Source organism: Cricetulus griseus, chromosome 5, assembly GCF_003668045.3.
Source record: "Cricetulus griseus strain 17A/GY chromosome 5, alternate assembly CriGri-PICRH-1.0, whole genome shotgun sequence".
Classification (NCBI taxonomy): Eukaryota; Metazoa; Chordata; class Mammalia; order Rodentia; family Cricetidae; genus Cricetulus; species Cricetulus griseus.
In genome coordinates, this window is record NC_048598.1 from 165,506,359 (window position 1) to 165,526,774 (window position 20,416).

General features: G+C 41.5%; 2 protein-coding genes across 2 annotated transcripts in view; one reads left to right on the top strand and one right to left on the bottom strand.

Annotated features, from left to right (window-relative positions):
* The window catches only part of Lrrc72 (leucine rich repeat containing 72), a 50,114-nt gene extending 42,462 nt beyond the window's left edge, over nt 1-7,652 (top strand). Inside the window, exons 6-9 of the mRNA XM_027419714.2 lie at nt 1,585-1,674; nt 2,925-3,077; nt 6,323-6,350; nt 7,254-7,652. Coding sequence (XP_027275515.1) covers nt 1,585-1,674; nt 2,925-3,077; nt 6,323-6,350; nt 7,254-7,419 — 437 coding nt within the window. The 3' untranslated portion in view covers nt 7,420-7,652. The remainder of the gene's footprint in view (nt 1-1,584; nt 1,675-2,924; nt 3,078-6,322; nt 6,351-7,253) is intronic.
* A 6,984-nt stretch (nt 7,653-14,636) lies between these two features.
* Nucleotides 14,637-20,416, bottom strand: part of Ankmy2 (ankyrin repeat and MYND domain containing 2) — a 45,904-nt gene continuing 40,124 nt past the window's right edge. The window contains exons 8-10 of the mRNA XM_027419747.2: nt 18,404-18,532; nt 16,989-17,118; nt 14,637-15,703 (exon numbers count right to left, since the gene is read on the bottom strand). Of these exons, the coding sequence (XP_027275548.1) occupies nt 15,522-15,703; nt 16,989-17,118; nt 18,404-18,532 (441 nt within the window). The 3' untranslated portion in view covers nt 14,637-15,521. The remainder of the gene's footprint in view (nt 15,704-16,988; nt 17,119-18,403; nt 18,533-20,416) is intronic.

The window sequence follows — 20,416 nt, forward strand, 5'->3', positions numbered from 1 at the left end:
ATGAGGACCTGTGTCCTGTCCCTAGAACCCATGGAAAACCGTGGACGGTGGTGGTGCGCGCTTGTGAGTCCAGCGCTGGGACCGCCGAGAGAGACCGAGTCCTGGCATCCCCAGCCAAGCTAGTTGGTGATCTCTGCACGCCTTTTCAAATCCAACCTTTCAGATCGATTTAAAGCGCAGCCATGCAGTTAGTTCCCTTCCCATAGTGACCATTACTTGTTTCTGCTTTAAGTTCCTTTAAGATAAACCTAAACCATTTTTTTGTTACTGAAGTCTGTAATCTTTTTCTTTTTCATTTTCTCTTACTTCTCCCAATACATGCCTGCTTGTTTGGCCACTGGCTCTACATCTTCTTTGTATTCATTGTGTGGCCGGTCTCTGCCATTGCTGACTTCATCTCTCTCTAAAGCTCATGTAGGGGTTTGGCTAGTCAGAAAAGTTCGTGTCGATACAACACATATCTCAACGTCTTCTTATTGACAGAGAATACATCCAGGTATTGTTTATCTTCAGTTTTTAATGAGTCTGTTCTTTTTCAATCATGCCTCTCCTGTCTTCTTCATGTTGCAAACTATGCATTCTAAATGTCAATGAGTTCTTATGGGCTGCTGATGCTTGATATTGTCAGCCATTTATTAAAATCCTCTGTGTTTTACTAACAGTCGAAGAGCAGTGCTCTTAAATTCATCAATGAGTAGAGGAGCATAGCTGTGAAGTAGCTGGAGCTCTTTGCTCTACTGCCATCTAGCGGCTCCCAGCTTTACGTGTTTTTTCAGAAGTATTTTGAAGATGCCACACTGGAAATCAAAAATTTCATTTCACAATGTGTCTCACTTGTCTCATTTAATGTTATGGAAGGATGAACAGACAAAATATTTCACTAGAAAATAAAACACTCAATATCACTAATTGAAGGATTTTTAAAAAGTGCCCCCGTGCTGTTTCTTAAGGGATGCTTACAGCAGAAGTACCAGGATCTTCTGAAGTATTCGCGCCCGCTTCTTCCTCCCCACCACTGTCATGCAGCATTAGGTTCATTACCCATCCCTTAGCCACATGAGTCTTGCGGACAAAGTGATGAGTCGCAGCACCCACATGTGTGCTGCTCGAGATCTGGCGTGCGGCCAGCACGTGCACCCTCTGAGCATGTGGTTCAGGAAGAAACCTTTAGGACACTGTACTGTGTCACTGCCTGTCTCCACCCAGCACCTCTCCCCGCATTACTGCAGAGACCAGAACAATTGCAAGTGGTATTTTATGAAGACGTTCATAGAGCTAGCATTTAGTACTTTGTCAAAGTAAGGCTTCCTCCTTTGTGTCAAACCTGAGTCAAGCTAGCACTATTTCTGGTGGTCAGTACCAATCAGAAAACTTTGAATGAATGAATACAATAGATAGGGAAATCAGTGGTGCTCTATATAAGGAAATATGTGATGAGACTGTGGGCTGGACAATAGGTACAGTTGCTCACTGTGCAATGATTATCCTTGTACTGTCCACGAGTCTTACATATTCTATCTTAATAGGTGGTAAGAAGGAACTACTGTGAAATCTGACATCTTATTTTGGATTCTTCCTTTGCAGGTCTGCACCAAAACCCTTTATCCCAATATAACCTCTACCGTTTGTATGTTATCTACCACCTTCCGGGAGTGGAGCTGCTTGATCAGAAGCGTAAGGATTCTTCTTTTCCACAGAAACATCTAGAATCTGCTTTGAAAATCAGTACTTTAAAGAATACAGGAAACCTGTGACACTTTGCCCTCATGAAAGAAAACTGTCAACTGATTGTGAACGAGAGCTCCTCTGTTATTCACTATGACAGGTCAGCTCTCTGAAATTTGCCCTAGGAACTCAGGTCTGCTCTACTTAACCAGAACCTGTTGTCTGGTGGGTGTACAGTTCTTGCCTGCAGCTCAGGCTTTGGGCAATAGTATTGTGGGTGCCAAATTGGTTTTTTATTTGCTATTATTTCATATAGCTAGTGTCTGCCTACATGTGTGTTTGTATACCACATGCATGCCTTGTATACACAGAGGCCAGAAGAAGCTGGATTCCTACTACTGGAGTTACAGACAGTTATGAGCCACCATGGATTCTGGGAATGGAACCTGAGCCTCTGGAAGAGCAGCCAGTACTTTTAACCACTGAGCCATCTCTCTTGCTCTTGATGCCAAATCATTTACCCCCTGACACTTTGGTTTCTTTTCTCAACAATGATTTATAGTAAAATCTCTTGAGACCTAAATTCTAAAAATTATCTTCCTTGAAATTCTGTAAGTTCATATTACTAAACAGTGACTTCTTATACACACCTGATCATGTAAACAAGCATCTTTGGCATATAGAAGCCGCATATGCATAAACCATGCTCATGCATTCCATTGTACGGTCTACAAAATACCCTTCATGGGCTGTTACTGTGTGAAGTGTTTGCATGAGGATACATCAAGACCTGTCCCCTTTCCAACAGTGCTGAGGGAGCAGGATGTTTGCTGTTGCCATGCCAGCCATGTGCCATCTCAGCAGTGTGTTAGACCACACAACTGAGCTCCACCATGTGACATGAGGACATCTACTGAGTGCTTGTGAGATTATATTAATACCTTCAAAATCTCTACATAAAATCTGTTTACGAGGTAGTCATACATGTTATATTTCTGTGCGTACATGTGCTCATATGTGGGCACACTTATATGTACTGGTGCCTGTGCATGTATGTCGAGGTTAGAAGTTGACACCGCTGTCTTCTTTGATCTCTCTCTTCCTTGTGTATTGAGGCAGGGTCTCCTTTAAACCATAGTTCACTGATTTGGCTAGTCAGGCAAGTGACATTGCTCAGATCTTTTTTGTAATCACTCTATATGCCTATGTTAATTCTAAACACCATCTTTTGTGTGTGTGTGTGTGTGTGTCTTTGTTAGAAGTTACAGAGAAAGAGAGAAGATCCATGGTTACCATTTTTAACCATAAGAAAACTCATATCATTCAATCGATAGCATTCGGAGGAAAAGTGGATGCCTCTTGGAACCCCAAGTTACCAATAAGGCAAAAACAACTTCAAAGACTTCCCTCAGGTAAATGAGATTAAAACTGGGTAAGCCTTAGGAACACCTGATTGTCCTAATAATTGCAACTTCTACTTACTTTCTGGTATTATATTTAACTTCATATTTTCACTGCTGATCCAGTGAATAACATAATTTTCATCTTCACTCATGTACATTATCTGAGGTAGTATGGCAATAATGACGGGATACACTGCCACCCTTCTCCAGTATCCAGTGCAGTAAGAAGGACCAAACCACAATGTCATTGTTATTGCCAACCAAACAAAACAGTTTTCTCAATGAAGGGTAGACATTTTTATGACATAGGAAAAATATTAAGAAGGAATGAAGATCTTTGCAATTTTACCAGTCAGAAATTAGCACTCTCAATATCTTGGCTATACTCCCATCTGAGGTGTCACATAGAAATATTACCAATAATTTCGGTCTTTTTCTTAGTTGGCACTTACTTTATGTAACATACATTCAGATCTATTTTTCTCACAAAGCAAAGGACACAGGGACTAATTAGAGTTGTTGTAAAGTTCTGTGATACTGGAACTTTACATTGACAGATTTATCTACAGATAAACAAAGGCTATGGTGCACCACAGGGCCCAAACTAAAACACAAAGTAGAAAAAGCATTGCAACATACAACAGGTGGAAATTAAGCCCCGTAATCCCTAACGGACTTTCACAACTCCATTTAATCGCAGTAGGAGGGCTAAGGATGATGCCAGTGGCAAAGTGCTTGCCAGGCATGCCCAAAGTCAGTTTGATCTCTAGCACCAAAAGAGAAACAGACCAAAAACAAAAACTTCTTGCAGGGCAGGGCATGATGCACTCCTGTCTGAGGAGGCTGAGTCAGGAGGACGATGTGTTCCAGGTCAGCCTGGGATATAGAATAAGACACTGTAAAAACAAACAAATAACAGCAAAACTCACAATGGGCTGGGGAGATGGATCAGTGAGTGAAGGGCTTTCTGGGCAAACACAAGGACCTGAATTAGGATTCCCAGGACCAGTGAAAAGTCTTTAGTGACAGCATGTGCCCATAACTCCAGCACTGGAGGGAGAAAAGGCAGTGTGGGGACAGTCAGATCCCCAAGGCTTGCTGGCCAGCCATTGGATCTGAAACTGTGGACTTCAGTTTCCATGAAAACCTTGTCTCAAAGATAAGGTGGAGAGTGATGGAGGAGGACACCAGGAGAGGGACTCTGCCTCAATCCATACACACACATGGTGAGTGTAGCTATGTAAACCTATATAGCATCTCCACCCATGCACACGCAGGTGAGTACACCTACTTATACATAACACATACATACACACACACACACACACACACACACACACACACACACACACACACACACACACACACACGGTTAAATCCAAACAAAATAAAACCCCAGTAGATTAAATGACAACATAAACAAGTCATTTCCAGAAAGTAAGAAATGAATACAGTTAGTATCATCACTTACAGCCAAAGAAGTGCAAACCAAAGCAGTGGGGTACCATTTTAATCCACCACAGAGGAAAAATCTTTAAAGGAATAAGAGGAGGAGGGGGATGAAAGCACAGTCTGTGCTGTTTTTTGAAACCATTATCTAGGTCAACTTGCTTGGAGACAGAGCTGCAGTACCTTTCATCATTTGACATAAGGATGCAATTTCAAAACTCTGCTACACAAGTATGTGAACACATGGGCAAGAAAAACAAACCTTTTATGATAGTAAATGCAGAAAAAATCTCTAATGGCTTTTCATGGTGGATATTGTATTAGCAGACATCCATACAATACAAACTATGCCACTCTAGACTCATTTCCTGATATAGTTGTAGTACTTAAAAACATAATGTTGTCGGTCAGGCAATGGCAGTGCACACTTTTAATCCCAGAACTTAGGAGGCAGAGGCAGGGGGATCTCTGTGAGTTCGAGGTCAGTCTGGTCTACAGAGTGAGTTCCAGGACAACGATGGCTATTACACAGAGAAACCATGTCTTAAAAAACCAGAACATGCAAACATCCCTGAAGTTGTAATGTGGAATGATAATAAAGCTGGTGTGTGTGTGTGTGTGTGTGTGTGTGTGTGTGTGTGTGTGTGTGTGTGTGTGTACATAACTGCAAGGGTGTGCACACCTGTGAGCACTCATGTAGACACCACGTCAGGATCCTGGGAGTCTCTTTATTGCCCTATGGTCTCACTGAACCAGACAATCACTGTTAGAATAGGGGCTTTGCTGGTCAGAGGGAGAGATGAGGAGCTCTGGGTCAAAGAAGAGTGCCAACTGTTGGTGATGACCAAATTCTGGAGATCTAATGTAATGTGATTATGCTTAACAATCTGCTAAAATGGGGGGGGGACCCTAAGTGTACTCACCATATGCATACCTAGAAAAGAAAATGGCTGTGACATGTCAATTAACTATTATTTCACATTGTGTGTGTGTGTGTGTGTGTGTGTGTGTGTGTGTGTGTGTGTGCACGCGCACGCATGCACCAAAATATGTAGTAGCATACCATCAATCTGTGCAATTGTTACTTTTCAATTATTTCTCAGTAACCCTGTGGAGAGGGAGGACAAGACCATGGGAAGACAGGAAAGGCCAGGAGATTTGGGCAGCCACTTGTGAAAGGCATGATGCCACAAGCTCTTGGCTGTGTTTTCTCTTGTGGACTGGCAAGAGCTCATGCTAAAGGGTTTAGTGACCCAACAGGTGCGGGAAAGTTCTCTTTGGCCTGATACCAGGCCTTCTGGAGAGGAATAAACAAGGCCATGGTAGACTGGGAGATACCCCAAGAGCCCCGGGCTCTGAGGTCTGGCCCTTCAGCACTAAAGCTTTGGAACACAGAGTCTTGTGATCTTGGATTTGTTCTTTCTTTGAAGTTCATGCCAAGAGTCCAAATGGCAGAGATGGCCTTAGCTACTTGCCTTGACTATTATCTTACAGATTCATATACTCATCAGAATTAAAAAAGGATTCCTTCTGTGTGTGAACCTTGCTTACAAAAGCCCCTAGCTGGACTCCACTGGCCGATAAACTGATTCAGCACATTGTTTTCAGGGCTCTGAGATTTGCCTTATGTTAAAGACTGCCACAAAACCTAAAGCAAAATGACTCACCTAAGGGAAAATTTTAGTTTTACGCTAGTTATGAAGACATTTTTGTCCATTAATTTGGAAAGAAACCCAATGTTGTCTCATTATTTTTAATTGGTGACCAAATGTTTGAAAAATACTAATTTAGAATTTTATTTTTAGATTTTGCATTTGGAGATAATGTTGACAAGTAAGTGTTATTTTTAAAAACAATTTACATCTTTTCTTTCATTGTCAGACTGTTTCATAATTGTCTCATTTCTAAATTATCTCTATCTTCTAAAATAGATTTTAATTAATTAAAAGATATGAGCCTTTCAATAGACAGAAAAATGGTTGCTTTTCTTTGACAAATGAATTCCAGTTATGTTTTTTGACATTAATAAATGAGCAAGTGATTAGATGTATAAAATATTAATACTTGTTAAGAACTGTTAGCTTTTCCAAATGAGGATCTTGGCTTGTTTGCTTTGCCTCTAAATATACTCAGTAAAAGCAATTATCATATAGATTAACATTTACATTCACTAGAATTTACATTTCCTAAAGGAAATAGTTCATTAATTCTACAGAGTACATTTCAAATTCATGAATACGAATGAATGCAAAAACCATTACTTTTCTATGTATGAATGTTTTCTTTGGGTTCAATGTTAAAAAAATATTGTCATCACATATAAAATATGTAGGGAAGTAACATCAAAATAAAATGTTTACATTATTAGTATGCATGATACCAAAAAGTATTTCCAGTTTATTTCACAGTTTTCCACTATGAATTCATGAGTATGTGAGACTTTTATAATAGATCCTGAAATATATCCAGACACTCCATTTTAAAAGGACCATGCACACAATAAAAATTGCATCACTTGGCCTGAAAGTCAAGGCCCGAAAACCTACAATATTGGTGGGGACTTAAACAAATTTATTCATTTAAGTAAAAGCTTCAGGGCTTTAGGTGTTCCCTGGAGGTAAAGTACTTCTGTATGATGCCTAAGGCCCTGGACGCCATCCTCAATACACACAAAATCACACACAGAATCCTGTTGGTCAGGCCTGCTTGTTTTTTATATAATTGCTACCTTTGCAGGACAGTGTTTGATGACCCTGAAGATGCTGTGTTTGTAAGATCCATGAAGAGATCATTGATGGCCATTACCTCCATGAACTGGGACACCGTCCCAACACGAAAGGAAAAGTATGAAGAGAAGAAAAAGATAAAGCCATCCCAAATGGTCATGATATCCCTGAGATAACAGTACTTCCAGAAATCCTGGTGCTGTTCAGGTGTATGTTAAAATGACCCTATGACTTAGCATATTACACAGTTATTGCAACCTGAAGTTAATACATAGAACAATCAGTAATGGAAAAATGATCCCTACACTATAGGCTTCTTAAAAATTTTGTTGCCCATGAATATAGGAATGTACTTAAATTCTAAGTATAAACCTCAACACATATCCTCTAAAATAAACAAGGTCATGTAACTGGCACCATTGATCAAGTAATAAAGCATTATGAACTTTCTAAAAAGTCTCCTTCTTCCTGTTAGCAGGCACTGTCCACCCTTCCACACCAACCATCACCCTCATTTCTAGAGAGCAAGTTTGATTGTGAAACTTGATTGTGAAATCAAGAGCATACTTGACTGTGAAAGCCATATAAACGGAGTCACTAAGGACGAACACTTTGTGTGTGGCTTCTTGCACTTGCTGTTCTGAGGCCGCTCTGTGCTGCTGCCAGAGTGAGGGCTCTGTAGTTTTCACTGCCTCAAAGCAGCCCACCACAATTCAGTTATCCAGTGCACTGTTTTCCACATCTCTGGGACACTGGCCAGTTCTGGGTGTGGGCTAATGATGTTGGATCAGCCTTGCCAGAAGCCCAGTGCTAGGGAATAAAGAAACTAGTCAGCTTTTACCAATTTCCTGGTGCTGAGTGACAAAATTAACACTTATCTCAAGTTCATTGCTGGTTTCTCTGACTAAAAAGCTCTGTCATCTTATACGCCATCCAGGTGGTGGCGTTTTCCCTGATCCTACTATGCTCAGAGAATACAGACACATGGAATGTAGACTGATGTCACAGAGGGGAAGACATGACAGCTGAAATCGTGAATCAGTTCTTGGCACCCTGTGCCTGGCCTGAGTCTGAACATTCCGTTTGGTTCCTGGTGAAAGATCAGATAAGAACGGAGGAAGCAATGATCTGAGTATCTGGGTGGCAGTGCTTGATGTCGTGAAAGAAATGGCTCTGCACTGTTCAAGGCCAGGTGATTAGCAGAATCAGAATATTCTCTCCCTCTTTCCCTGTCCCTGACTTCGGGGGAGTACAAGCACGGTATCAGGTTCTTTAGCAAGATCACATGGACATAGCGGGAGACCAACCCATTTGCTTTTCAAATAGTAGTGGGTATTGTATTGTGCCTGCCCTCATACTGCAAACCTGAGTAACTCGTGGAAGCTACTCATCAGGAGCTGAGCTCAAGCAGAGCCTCCGAGTAACAATACATACAGGCAGCATGCCCGTTTGTGTGTGTGTGCCTCTGCATGAGTGTGTGTGTGCATATTATGAATCCATTTTGATAAAACAGTGTAGTTGTAATAGCCAGAAACTGAAAGCAGCCTAGATGCCCCTCAACCGAAGAATGGATAGAGAAAATGTGGTACATTTACACAATGGAGTACTACTCAGTGGAAAAAAACAATGGAATCTTGAAATTTGCAGGAAAATGGATGGAACTAGAAGAAACCATTCTGAGCCAGGTAACCCAATCACAAAAAGACAAACATGGTATGTACTCACTCATATGTGGATTTTAGACATAGAGTAAAGGATTACCAGCCTACAATCCACATTGCCAGAGAAGCTAGTAAACAAGGAGAACCCTAAGAGAGACATACATGGTTCCCTGGAGAAGGGGAAAGGGTCAAGATCCCCTGAGCAAATTGAGAGCAGGGGAAGAGGGGGGAGGGAGCTATGAGAAGGAGAAGGGGAGAAGAGGAAGGATACAGAGGTCATGAGAGAGCAGAAAGGTTGAGTCAGGGGAAGAATAGAAGAAAGGATATGTGATAGGTAGGGTTTTAGTTGGCGGGGTAGAGGAGGACGGGAGGGAGAAGGGAATTGGGATTGACATGTAAAACAATCTTGTTTCTAATTCAAATAAAAAACCTGGAAAGAAAAAAAAGTGTAGTCAGGATCAGGCTTAAGGAGACCCATAAGTTGTATAAGTAGTATTCTAAAATTACTCTAGTAAGTGACAGACAAGACGTTGTAGTCTCTACATTAGTCAGTGAAAGTATAAAATGAAAAGGGCTGTGCCAAGAATAGGAATGTAAGGTGTAGCCCTTTGTAAAGATAGAATGTGTGGAGTAACCCTTTGTAACTAGATGCATGGCATAGCCCCTTGTAACAGTGACACAAAAGAATGTCATATTCACTATTTTTAATTTACCATTTTATTTATTCTTTATATTAGATGACAAATTGAAGTATGCCTCACTTGAATGAAGAAAAAAATTTTCATATCTTCATTGGACCTGTAGTATTTCAAAGACCTTGTTTCTGTGGTGTCCTCCATTCCTTCTGGCTCTTACATTCTCCTGCCCCCTCTTCTGCAGAGTTCCCTGAGCTCGGAGGGGAGGGATTTTGATGGGGGATGTCCTTCTGTATGCTGTGAATATGTTTCTCTTATTGTTTGATGAATAAAGCTGTCTCAGCCAATGGACAGGCAGGATGTGGCCAGGCAGGAAGTACAGGTGGGGCTACCGGACTAGGAGAATTCTGGGAATAGGAATGCAGAAAGCCACCAGAGAGGTGCCATGTAGCTGTCAAGGAAGCAAGAGGTCCAGGCATCACTGGGTAAGCCAAGAGCTCTTGGAGATACACAGAGTAATAGAAATGGGTTAACAATCAAGAGAGAGCTAGCCAATAAGAAGCCTGAGCCATTGGTCAAACAGTTTATGATTAATATAAGCCTCAGTATGTTCATCTGGGACTGAAGAGTGGTGAGACTAGGTGGAAAGAAACTCTGTCTTCACCCTTCTCCCTCCACCTTCCCCCCTTTTCCCCTTCTTCTTCTCTCTTCCATCTCTGTTCCCAGTTAGCTAACACCTACCCCTCTCTTTGTTCCCTTTCCCCAATAAACTCCATGTGGGTTATGTTGAGTTCTGTGGTTCATGTTTCATCAGCTGCAACTGAAGCAAAATGACAACACACACACACACACACACACACACACACACACACACCATAGGAGAGCAGCACTCTTTGATTTTACTTGAGATGAAATCTTGTTTAGGACAAATATGATTCATAACCTGGCTCTGCATGGAATAAGAACAAGAGAAATTTTGACTCTCAGATTTTCTTTAAGACTGGCTTTTCTCTTATAAAAGAATGACTGCCCACAAATCCAAGCCTGAACATACATTAGCACCCACCCCATCAACTGATTAGATAAATATTATCCACTTAAATTTCACACTGACTTAATATTCATGAAGTTTCACATTAGTACAACTGTTTTCTTCCCTTAAGATTTTAAGTCATTGAACAAGGGGGAGCTCATGGACCCCAGACTGACAGCTGGGAAATCAGCACAGGACCAACCCAGACCCCCTGAACATGGGTATCAGTTAGGAGGCCTGGGCAATTTATGGGGCCTCTGGTAGTGAATCAATATTTATCCCTAGTATACCAAAGGACTTTGGGAGCCCATTCCACATAGAGAGATACTCTCTCAGCTTAGACACATTGGGGAGGGCTTAGGCCCTACAGAGTATGAAGATCCCCCATGAAAGGTCTCCCACATTCCCTGGGGAGCAGAAAGGGAATGGGATAGGGGGCTGGTGGTGGGGGGCAGGGGAGGAGGGGAGAGAGAGGGAACTAGGATTGACATGTAAAACAAGTTTGTTTCTAATTTAAATAAAAGAAGGAAAAAAGAAAATGTGGTATATTTACACAATGGAGTACTACTCAGCAGTAAGAAGCAATGACATCCTAAAATTCGAAGACAAATGGACAGAACCAGAAAAAAACACCTGAGTGAGGTAACCCAAAACCAAAAGACAAATATAGTATGTACTCACTCAAAGTGGACACCAGACATAAAGCAAAAGATACCCAGCCTATAATCCACAACCCCAGAGAAGCTAGAACCCTCTTCCAGAAACAGATGGAAACAGAGGCAGAAATCCACAACTAACCAATGAGCCAAGCTCCTAGAGTACAATCAAAGTGAGGGAGGAGTGATAATATGAACAAAGGAGTCAAGACCATGATGGTGAAACCCACAGAATCAACTGACCGGAGCTAGTGAGAGATCAGTGACTCAGGTCTGACAAATGGGGAACCTGCATAAGACCAAATCCTTAATATAAGTGACAATGGTGTGACTGGGACAATATATGAGGCCACTGGCAATGGGTCCAAGATCTAATGCACAAACTGACTTAGTGGAGCCCGTTCTATGTGGAGAGATACCATGCCCAGCCTAGACAGAGGGGTGTGTGTTGGGGCGTTGGAGAGGTGCCTTGGTCCTGCCTCAACTAGATGATGGGACAGACTTAGTAGACTTCCTAGGGGAGGCCTTACCCTCTCCCTGGAGCAGATGGGAGGAGGGGGGAGTGAAGGGAGTGGCAAGAAAGGAGAGAGGGGCGTCTGGGATTGGAATGTAAAAAACAAATTAATAAAAAAAACGAGAGAAGAAAGAAGAGATATGCTGCATTGTTTATGTTGTTTATGTTGCAGAGTAATTGTTAAACTATGTAAAGATGTGTTGCATTTGTTTATGCTATATTTTTTTAACTATGAAAAGATATGTTGCTGTTTCACCTTGCATGACTAAGGCACCTGGCTGGTCAAATAAAAAGATGAATGGACAATAGCTAGGCAGAGGAGGGATAGGCAGGGCTAAAGGGCAGAAAAAAAGGATCCAGCCTGATAGGGGAGGTCCTTCTGTATATATGTTTGTCTTATTGGTTGATAAAGTACTGTTGACCAATAGAAAAGCAAGATAGGTGGGACTAGGAGGTAAGGAGAATTCTGGGAAATGTAGTAAAAGGAATTCTTGTGCTACGAGCAGAAAGTGACATAGCAGGTAGACTCATATATAAGCAGGGGCAAGAAGGAAGTCATTTCTTTTTCTCTTCCGCCTGTCTCTGCTTCTGGAGTGCTGGGATTAAAGGCATGCACCACCAACACCAGGCCTTGAAGTTGCAGAGATCTGTTTGCCTCTGCCTCCCAAGTGCTGGGATTAAGGTGGTGTGCCACCACCGCCCAACTTTGACTAGGATTTCTTTTTTGCTAGCTCAGTCTTAAGTATCAACCATAAAGACTTATCTTATGGTGGACTCAGGCAGAAGGGCGATGGTGGCACATGTCTTTAATCCCAGCACTCTGTGTAGCTTTGGAGCCTGTCCTGGCACTCGCTCTGTAAACCAGGCTGGCCTTGAACTTGCCTACCTCTGCGTCTGCCTCCCGAGTGCTGGAACTGCCCCACTCTTTTTTAAATTTAATCCCTTTTTATCTTTTAGTTTCTTTTCTCCTAATTTCATATATATATATATATATATATATATATATATATTATATATGGTTTTGTTTTTATGGGATTCTGGAGTTGTGCGACCATGTGTGTTTCTGTGTATCTGTTTCTTGAGCTCTTCTTCTTCCATTTGTTTTGTCCTATTTCAATGTATTGTTTTGTTATACTATATTTTATTTTATTGTTATCCCTTAGAAACTTGTTTGCTAAGTGGGTGACCTGAATGGGAGGGGAGATAGGGAAGGGTTGGAATGGTGGGGGATTAGAATTAGAATATATTATAATTTTTTAAAAGTCTATTTTCAATAAAGGAAAAATATTTTTGTAAAGCACATTCTTCTACACCTGGCTTTAAATTTCTTACTAATGCAGGGCTAACTTGCTATGACTGGAAAGTACTGCTTTAAAGAGAATTAATTTAAACTCAAAATGGAAGCCAAGACCCATAAACTAGATAAAATTCTGCTAAAATGGAACATACCATTAAAAAGAGAATTTTTAATTCTGCTTTTTGTTCTAAACCCACTGATGCTGAAAAAAAAAAATCCTGGTATAAAAGACAGCTGTGGCTAAAGGTTGGGCCATGTGATGAGACAGGTCTAGCCTAAGCATACTTGCTTCCCTAGGCTTTAGTCTCCTCTTGGGTAAACTAGTAATATAATCTCACAGAGTCTCAAGGGACGATAAAATGATACTAAAGTGGGAGGTAGCTATTTTACTCCATGTGTAGCTATTAGCTACTCACAGCCCAAATTCAGTGATGCCTCTTAGAGACTATATTTGGCATATCCCCCACTTTCCCAAATTGGTATGCTAAAATGAATTCCAAGGCATTTGGAAATGGGGGTGTTTGAGAAAAATCAGGTCATGAAGATAAAGTCCTCATGAGTGGGATTAATCCTTCCAGAGCTATTTTGCCCTCCTCCTCCACAAAATGGTAGAGCAAGAGAGTCCAATCAAACCAGCACCCTGACTTTGGACTTCTAGATTCCAGAACCCTTAGAAATAAGTGTTTCTGGTTTAAGACACTTGGTGTGGGGTCACTTATAAGCCCAAGTGGGCCAGGACTACCTGATGTATTAGGGTTACCTGAGAATCAACATCTAAAGATATATACCTATATAGGGAATAATGTAAGGAGGTGTTCATGCCACTGTTGGGGAGACAGATGAGTTCTAAGAGTGTAGTGTGGCTACAAATTCAGATCTGAGCTGATGCTGCTATCTTGAGTTGCTATCTTTACAACACAGGATGGGTTAAAAGACTGCAGGGTTTTCTTGGGACTTCTGGGGGTGAGGTGGGTACTCTGAGTTTCCATGTTGCAGGTCTCTTCATCCCTTAATTCTGGGACCACATGAAGCAAAAAAGAACACCCAGAGAACTCACCAAAAATCAATACACGGATTCCAGGGTTCTTAGGCGGGCTGCCAGAGCCTAGCCTAGTATACAGCTGACAGCTCAGCGAGGGAGAGATGAGGAAGACGGCATGGGCATGCATTCAAATCTTTGAAGCACAGGGAGTGCTGTAACATACAGAGGGGTGGCACATTCACAAACTAGAGTGTTGCTCACTGTGCAGACAAGGCATGTTGATGGATGACTTCATTTTGCAAGGGAAGCTTTGTGCAACTGACAGGTTTAAACAGGATACTTAACTTTTTAACAGCAAATTTCCTCATTTTAAGTCATCACTGAACAATGGTCACAGCGTAGCATATGAGAGGACAAGTGTTCTGGGGCTGGAAGGAAAGGGCAGGAAGGAAGATTAGAATTGACAGGATGCAGGAACCTGACCCTCTGAGTGAGGGAAGAATCGGTTATTTCACTCACTGTATAACCTTACCTTCATTCCCCCATATTTTCCTGCCTTCCCATTGGTACCTTCTCTGTTATTTGGCCCCGTGACACAAATTACGAAACAAGGTGAACTGTGTATGTAGGTAGATTTATTTTAAAGCCAACAGGAAACTGAAAGACAGCACCTTAGTCAGACATGACACTCCAGCTTGCCTACATGTTACACACACTAAAATACAGAATGGGACATCCTTTAAATGGCGGCTATAAGTCACAGTTTCTGGACAGGAGACAGCTTCTGAAAAGTTGGTAGGAAGATGAAAGTTGGCCTTTTGGAGAGAGTATGGTGCCTGAGGTGCTTTTACAGGAAGTGTGTGTACAGTGACTACCCAGTGCATGACCCAACCTTTCTGAATGTTCAAATGCTGCAGAGGATATTGCTGCAAGAAGGGCAGGTTCAAAGTGCTCTCGACAATTTCCATTTGAACTACAGCAGGCTGAACTATGGCAACGTTCTTTGAACACTGACTGTTCCTCATTACAGTTTGTACGTCCAACTGCCGGACAATAAAAGCCACTCACATGTACTTTATTTGCAGGTAAGTTTTGCCTTTTCTGACAGCCCGTTTCTGTGCCTGTGATTTTGTTCTCTAAACATCACTTCTCTTTCACATTTTTCCTGTTCTTTGTTCCCTAGAACCCAGATTTCTTCTTTAGGGGAGTTTATTTTCCTATGTGTACAATCGCTGGGAAGCCATAAAGGGAACAGACATGGTTTTGCATGTGTGTTTTGAAAGAAAATACTTTCCACCGAAATGCCTGTTTAACTATAGACCAGAAATGAGCAGGAAGTCGCGGTGTGGGAGGTAGCTCTGCTTGAAAGCCTCTAGTCTAGGGATGTGTACTCCTGCCACTGGGCCATGCAGTGTCACAGCAAATGAAGATACATTCACATGAGTTCTGCAGCTATCTGCTGGGATGAAGGCTGCCCATGCTGGCCACCATTGACAGCTTTTACTCCTCGGACAGCCGTGGCTCTGCAGGAGCATCCTGTGTGCTGGCCAGCCCAGCTTCACCTCCAGGTTCTCTCTCTCCTTCCACAGAATCAGCAGGAGTGGAATTTTCTTGGGAGATGTCCACTGTAGCCTCTGGTTGATCTTCATTAACATGGTTAGAGTTGACATCGAGCTTTCCATCTAATAAAAAGAAAAATATATTTGTTGCTGTTCTGTGCCAGGCAGTCTGGCAATGTTACTCTATTAATCATGGTCTCTACATGGGGCAGAGTATTACTTTTATTATAATTGTCCTGATTGATTGCATCAATCAGGAGTGACCCTGAGAAGAGGGGTTGAGCACTTGTTCTAAGCGTCATGACGGTGACAATAGCAGTGGCTCTAAGTCCACAACTCTGTATTAGAATTGTTTGGGGTTGACAAAAATCTGCATGTAACTAACTTGAAGTCCTTGAGAAAATAATTGCCTGTATTTAGTTAATTTTTATTGATAAAAGCCTACCCATTTTCTGTCCTCAACACTGGATAAAAATGTTTGCTCTGCTCAATGGTGGCGCACGCCTTCAATCCCAAAACTAGGGAGGCAGAGGCAGGTGGATCTCTGTGAGTTCAAGGCCAGCCTGATCTACAGAGTGAGATCCAGGACATCCAAGGCTACACAGAAAAATCCTGTTCTGGAAAACCTTAAAAAAAAAAAAAAAAAAAAAAAAAGCTGATCCACAGCAAAAAAGACAAAATAGAAAGACTAACTAGTCCTTTTAGTGGCAAATGTTCCTTTTTAAAAATAACTTTGTAAAAACCATTCAATCATGCCAAATGATAAAAGAGCCACACTTCATGAGTAGAGACAAAAGTGGTCAGGAACAGTTGATTGTACATAGGGAATGTTTCCTAGAGATACAACACACTTCCAAGAAAGCAGGATATATTCCCTCCCAGGGCTGGGCAGGTTCCTGGAAAATGAGAATCACAGTAGAAGCAAGTCACAGCTGCAAAGGAAAAACAGTTACCTAACTCTACTGAGAGAGAGGGAAAATGTGTAACTCGTTGCTCTCATGCTTGCAGAGTGAAGTGTGGACATCAGATCTACAACTTGGTCTTTAATTTATGAATAAACTATAATTTCACTCATAATATTCAATTATAATTAAAAGGGTAACGGCTTCTAACTTTAAAGCATTCTAGTAGCCATTGAGGGACATTCCAGGTCAACTCAATGACCTTACAATCCTCCACGAGTGACTCATGAGGACACCCACCACTCCAGGGCAGTCAAAAGTACAGTAACCACATCATCAGATCGCCATGTGTCTGGTTGCTAGTGACATCTCAGTTAACTGCATTCTATGCAGTGTCCCAAAGCTGGTTACCCCTAAAGGTGACCCCAGTTTCTCTGTACCCAGTGTCACTGAGCCTTTCTTTCTCTCGCAAAGGGACCGCACAAACTCAATGGATTTGTACATACTCTTTTCCTCCTGGCTCTTATGTTTGGCAGCTTCAGACTGTTGCTTCTCATAAATGTCTTTCAGACTCTTACACATCTTCTTATGTGCGAACCAGTGTGTCTTCTGGCAGGTCTGGTCACAATATATTACCTGAAATCAATTACAAATTTGTTTTCATTTTAAGGATTAGAATTGCATGGTTTCCCAGCAAACATGAAAACAAGAACTATTCTATAGTCTTTCCCATACTTCAAAAAATAAAACGAAACAAAACTACTGTGTGGTTGTATATAATATAGCTGTGTGTTGGTCCAAGGGCCTACAAAAGACTTTAGTTACAGGCATATTAAGAACCTTTGAAAGCCAGGCATTGGTGTCTCTCGGGAGGCAGAGACAGGCAGATTTCTGTGAGTTTGAGGCCAGCCTGGTCTCCAGAGAGAATGCCCGGATAGGCTCCAAAGCTACACAGAGAAACCCTGTCTCGAAAAAACAAAACAAAACAAAAAAACAAAAAACAAAACAAAAAAAAAAAAAAGGAAAGAAAAGAACCTTCGACCCCGGCATTTGGGAGGTAGAAGTAGGAGGGTCAGAAATTCAAGAGTGGTCTCAGGAGAAAACAAAACACAAAAACTCAAAAACTCAAAAGAATCCTTTTGCATTATTTCTGGTTGTCCACTTGTTCTTCTAGCCCAGCCCCGGGAATATGTTCAGGCATCAAACTGCCCTAGCTGAAGGCAGCCTGCCACAGACGTGAAGTGTGACTATGGATGTAAGCATTGCTTTTAGAGGACTTTCCTGTGTGAGTAAGTTCTTACACCCCAAGCCCTATTTCCCACAGGAGGAAACAGGCGAAGGACGTCATCTAAGCAGGCAGAGCTGCAGAAGCAGATCACAGTAGCAGATGCCGAGGTCTCAAAATAAGTTGAAGAACTTCAACCTTGAAATCAACAGATTAATGTTGCCTGCAGGATTCAGTGGGTGTGCCAGACACGTTCATTGCGTGCTGGCTCAGGATGTGAGAACATATTAGATATGAACTTTAAAAAGAACTCTAGAAAATGGAGAAGTAGTCCCAGTTTAAAAGGAAGAGATGACAGAAGACTGAGAAATGAAATGCCATGCATTTGTGAACTGTCCCAGTCTGGGTTTTCCTAGCCTCACCAGCCCATGTCCCAGTGCTCTCTGACCTACTTTCTCTCCTTCATCCTCTCCTCTCTTCTTTGCTAAGTGATAGTGAGCACAGAAAAAAACTAAGGCTCACAGGAAGTTCTCTTCCCAAGCTGCTGTTTAAGATTCATATGCTATGTTCACTTACTAGAATTTATTCTAAAACTAATCCAACTGCTACACTTAGGCGATGTTGGAATTCAGTTGTCAGCTTGGAGCAATCTTACCTACACATCAATGGAGTTAGAAGAATTTCATTCACTCTTACCATTTTGCAAACCGAACATCTTTTACTTGCTCCCTTTTCTCCACAGGTGGTGCAAAACTCAACATCCACAAACCCCACTTGTCCTGTGATGGCTTGGGTAAGTACAGAGAACGCAGTTGGATCCGATCCCTAGGAGTGTGAAGAGGAGAAAATATCCACTGAAATCCCCATGGAAGACCACAGAGATATCACTGGCACATGGTGTTGACTAGAAATGGTAGCAAGGAAGGAACCACTAATCATGATAAGACAGACTCTATGATGAAGAATCAGTCTTTCGAGTGCACCTTCTTCTACACAAATTATATAACAGGTAAGGCATGATCTCCATAAGTGAGAGAATACAAGTGTGGCCAGTTAGTATTACTCTTCATGCTAGCTTCAGAAACAGGACAGTGAATTGCAGATTTTTTTTCTGAGAACTGACATTAAGCCAATATTGATATCCTATGGAATAAACACAGAGCCCTCCCTAATGTCTATCAACTCCTAAAGCATTGTAATATTCTTTTAAATGTTCTGTCCTCTTTAATAAACACACATGTAATAATTGCATCATATGCTTTAAAAATGTGAAATTTATTGTTATGAGACTGCTAAAAAACAGGTTGTAAAAAATGTATACAAGAATTTATGGAGAAAATTATAAAGATAAATACTCATCTGCCTGAAGCAAAGGTATTGAAACCTTTCTAAGATAGCAAAAATAACAAGATGTTCAACTGATCTTCTTATCTGCTATGTGTTCAATGTTCTGGATTTTTAGATTTTGCACACTTATTCCCAAGCAAAGCTTTGCCACTTTCCCTAATTGTCATCTGAGTCTTTACCTCTTCCTTGTGGAGAACTGTGTTTTTCTATTACCTTACCAACTGTCACATTGGATCTTTAACTAGTGTCACTTGACAACAACGCTCCTTACTTTCCTACATACTGAAGAAAGGTTAAGAAAATAGTCAGCAGATTGAAGTTTTTTTTTTTTTTTTTTTTTTTTTTGGTTTTTCGAGACAGGGTTTCTCTGTGTAGCTTTGGAGCCTATCCTGGCACTCGCTCTGGAGACCAGGCTGGCCTCAAACTCACAGAGATCCGCCTGCCTCTGCCGCATGAGTGCTGGGATTAAAGGCGTGCACCACCAACGCCCAGCTTCAAGAAGAATTTTTAAAAGCTGCATTCCAAACTGTCACATTCCTGAATGCAAGAAACTTTCCATGTGGAAGGGCTAAGGGTTTTCTTTTGAAATAAATGAAGTAGTAAGGAAAAATTAGGCAAAATGAGCCTACATTGATTTCATATTTCTCAGGAATGAAGGCACACAGCCATTGTCCTCAAATATTGACATGTGTCCTGCTTGCTAAAAATGGAGGTCTATCCATTTAGTCCATACTCTCTCCATCATAATTCCTGTGGCTGTGGTCTAGGAGCCTGCAATATTAATACCCCCAGGAATACCAATATATACTAAAAGTGTCAAATTGTGGGCTTAATATTATACTGAATCTTTATAAATCTCTGTATTTTTGCTGCATAAGCAGAGTCCTGCCAGTGGTGGTGGCACACACAGATAAGCTATGTCGAAGGAGTCTTGTATCAGAAAGTAGTTCTGGCCCATCAATGGACAGGGCATGGTACATTCCATGGCCATCACAACCGTGACATTTTCATGTTCAAGTATCTCTTTACAAAACTGCCTGAGACATGTTCATTATGAAGATGAGAGCTTTGTGGGAGCCACTCAACAGTTACACCCTTCCAAGTGCAACTGAGGATCAAATGCAGTATACTCTGATAAAAGGATGGTTGTACATGTGAACTATTTCTAGAGGACAGTGTAGATGTGTACTACCACTAGAGGACAGTGTACATGTGAACTACCACTAGAGGACAGTGTACATGTGAACTACCACTAGAGGACAGTGTACATGTGAACTATTTCTAGAGGACAGTGTACATGTGAACTAACACTAGAGGACAGTGTAGATGTGTACTACCACTAGAGGACAGTGTACATGTGAA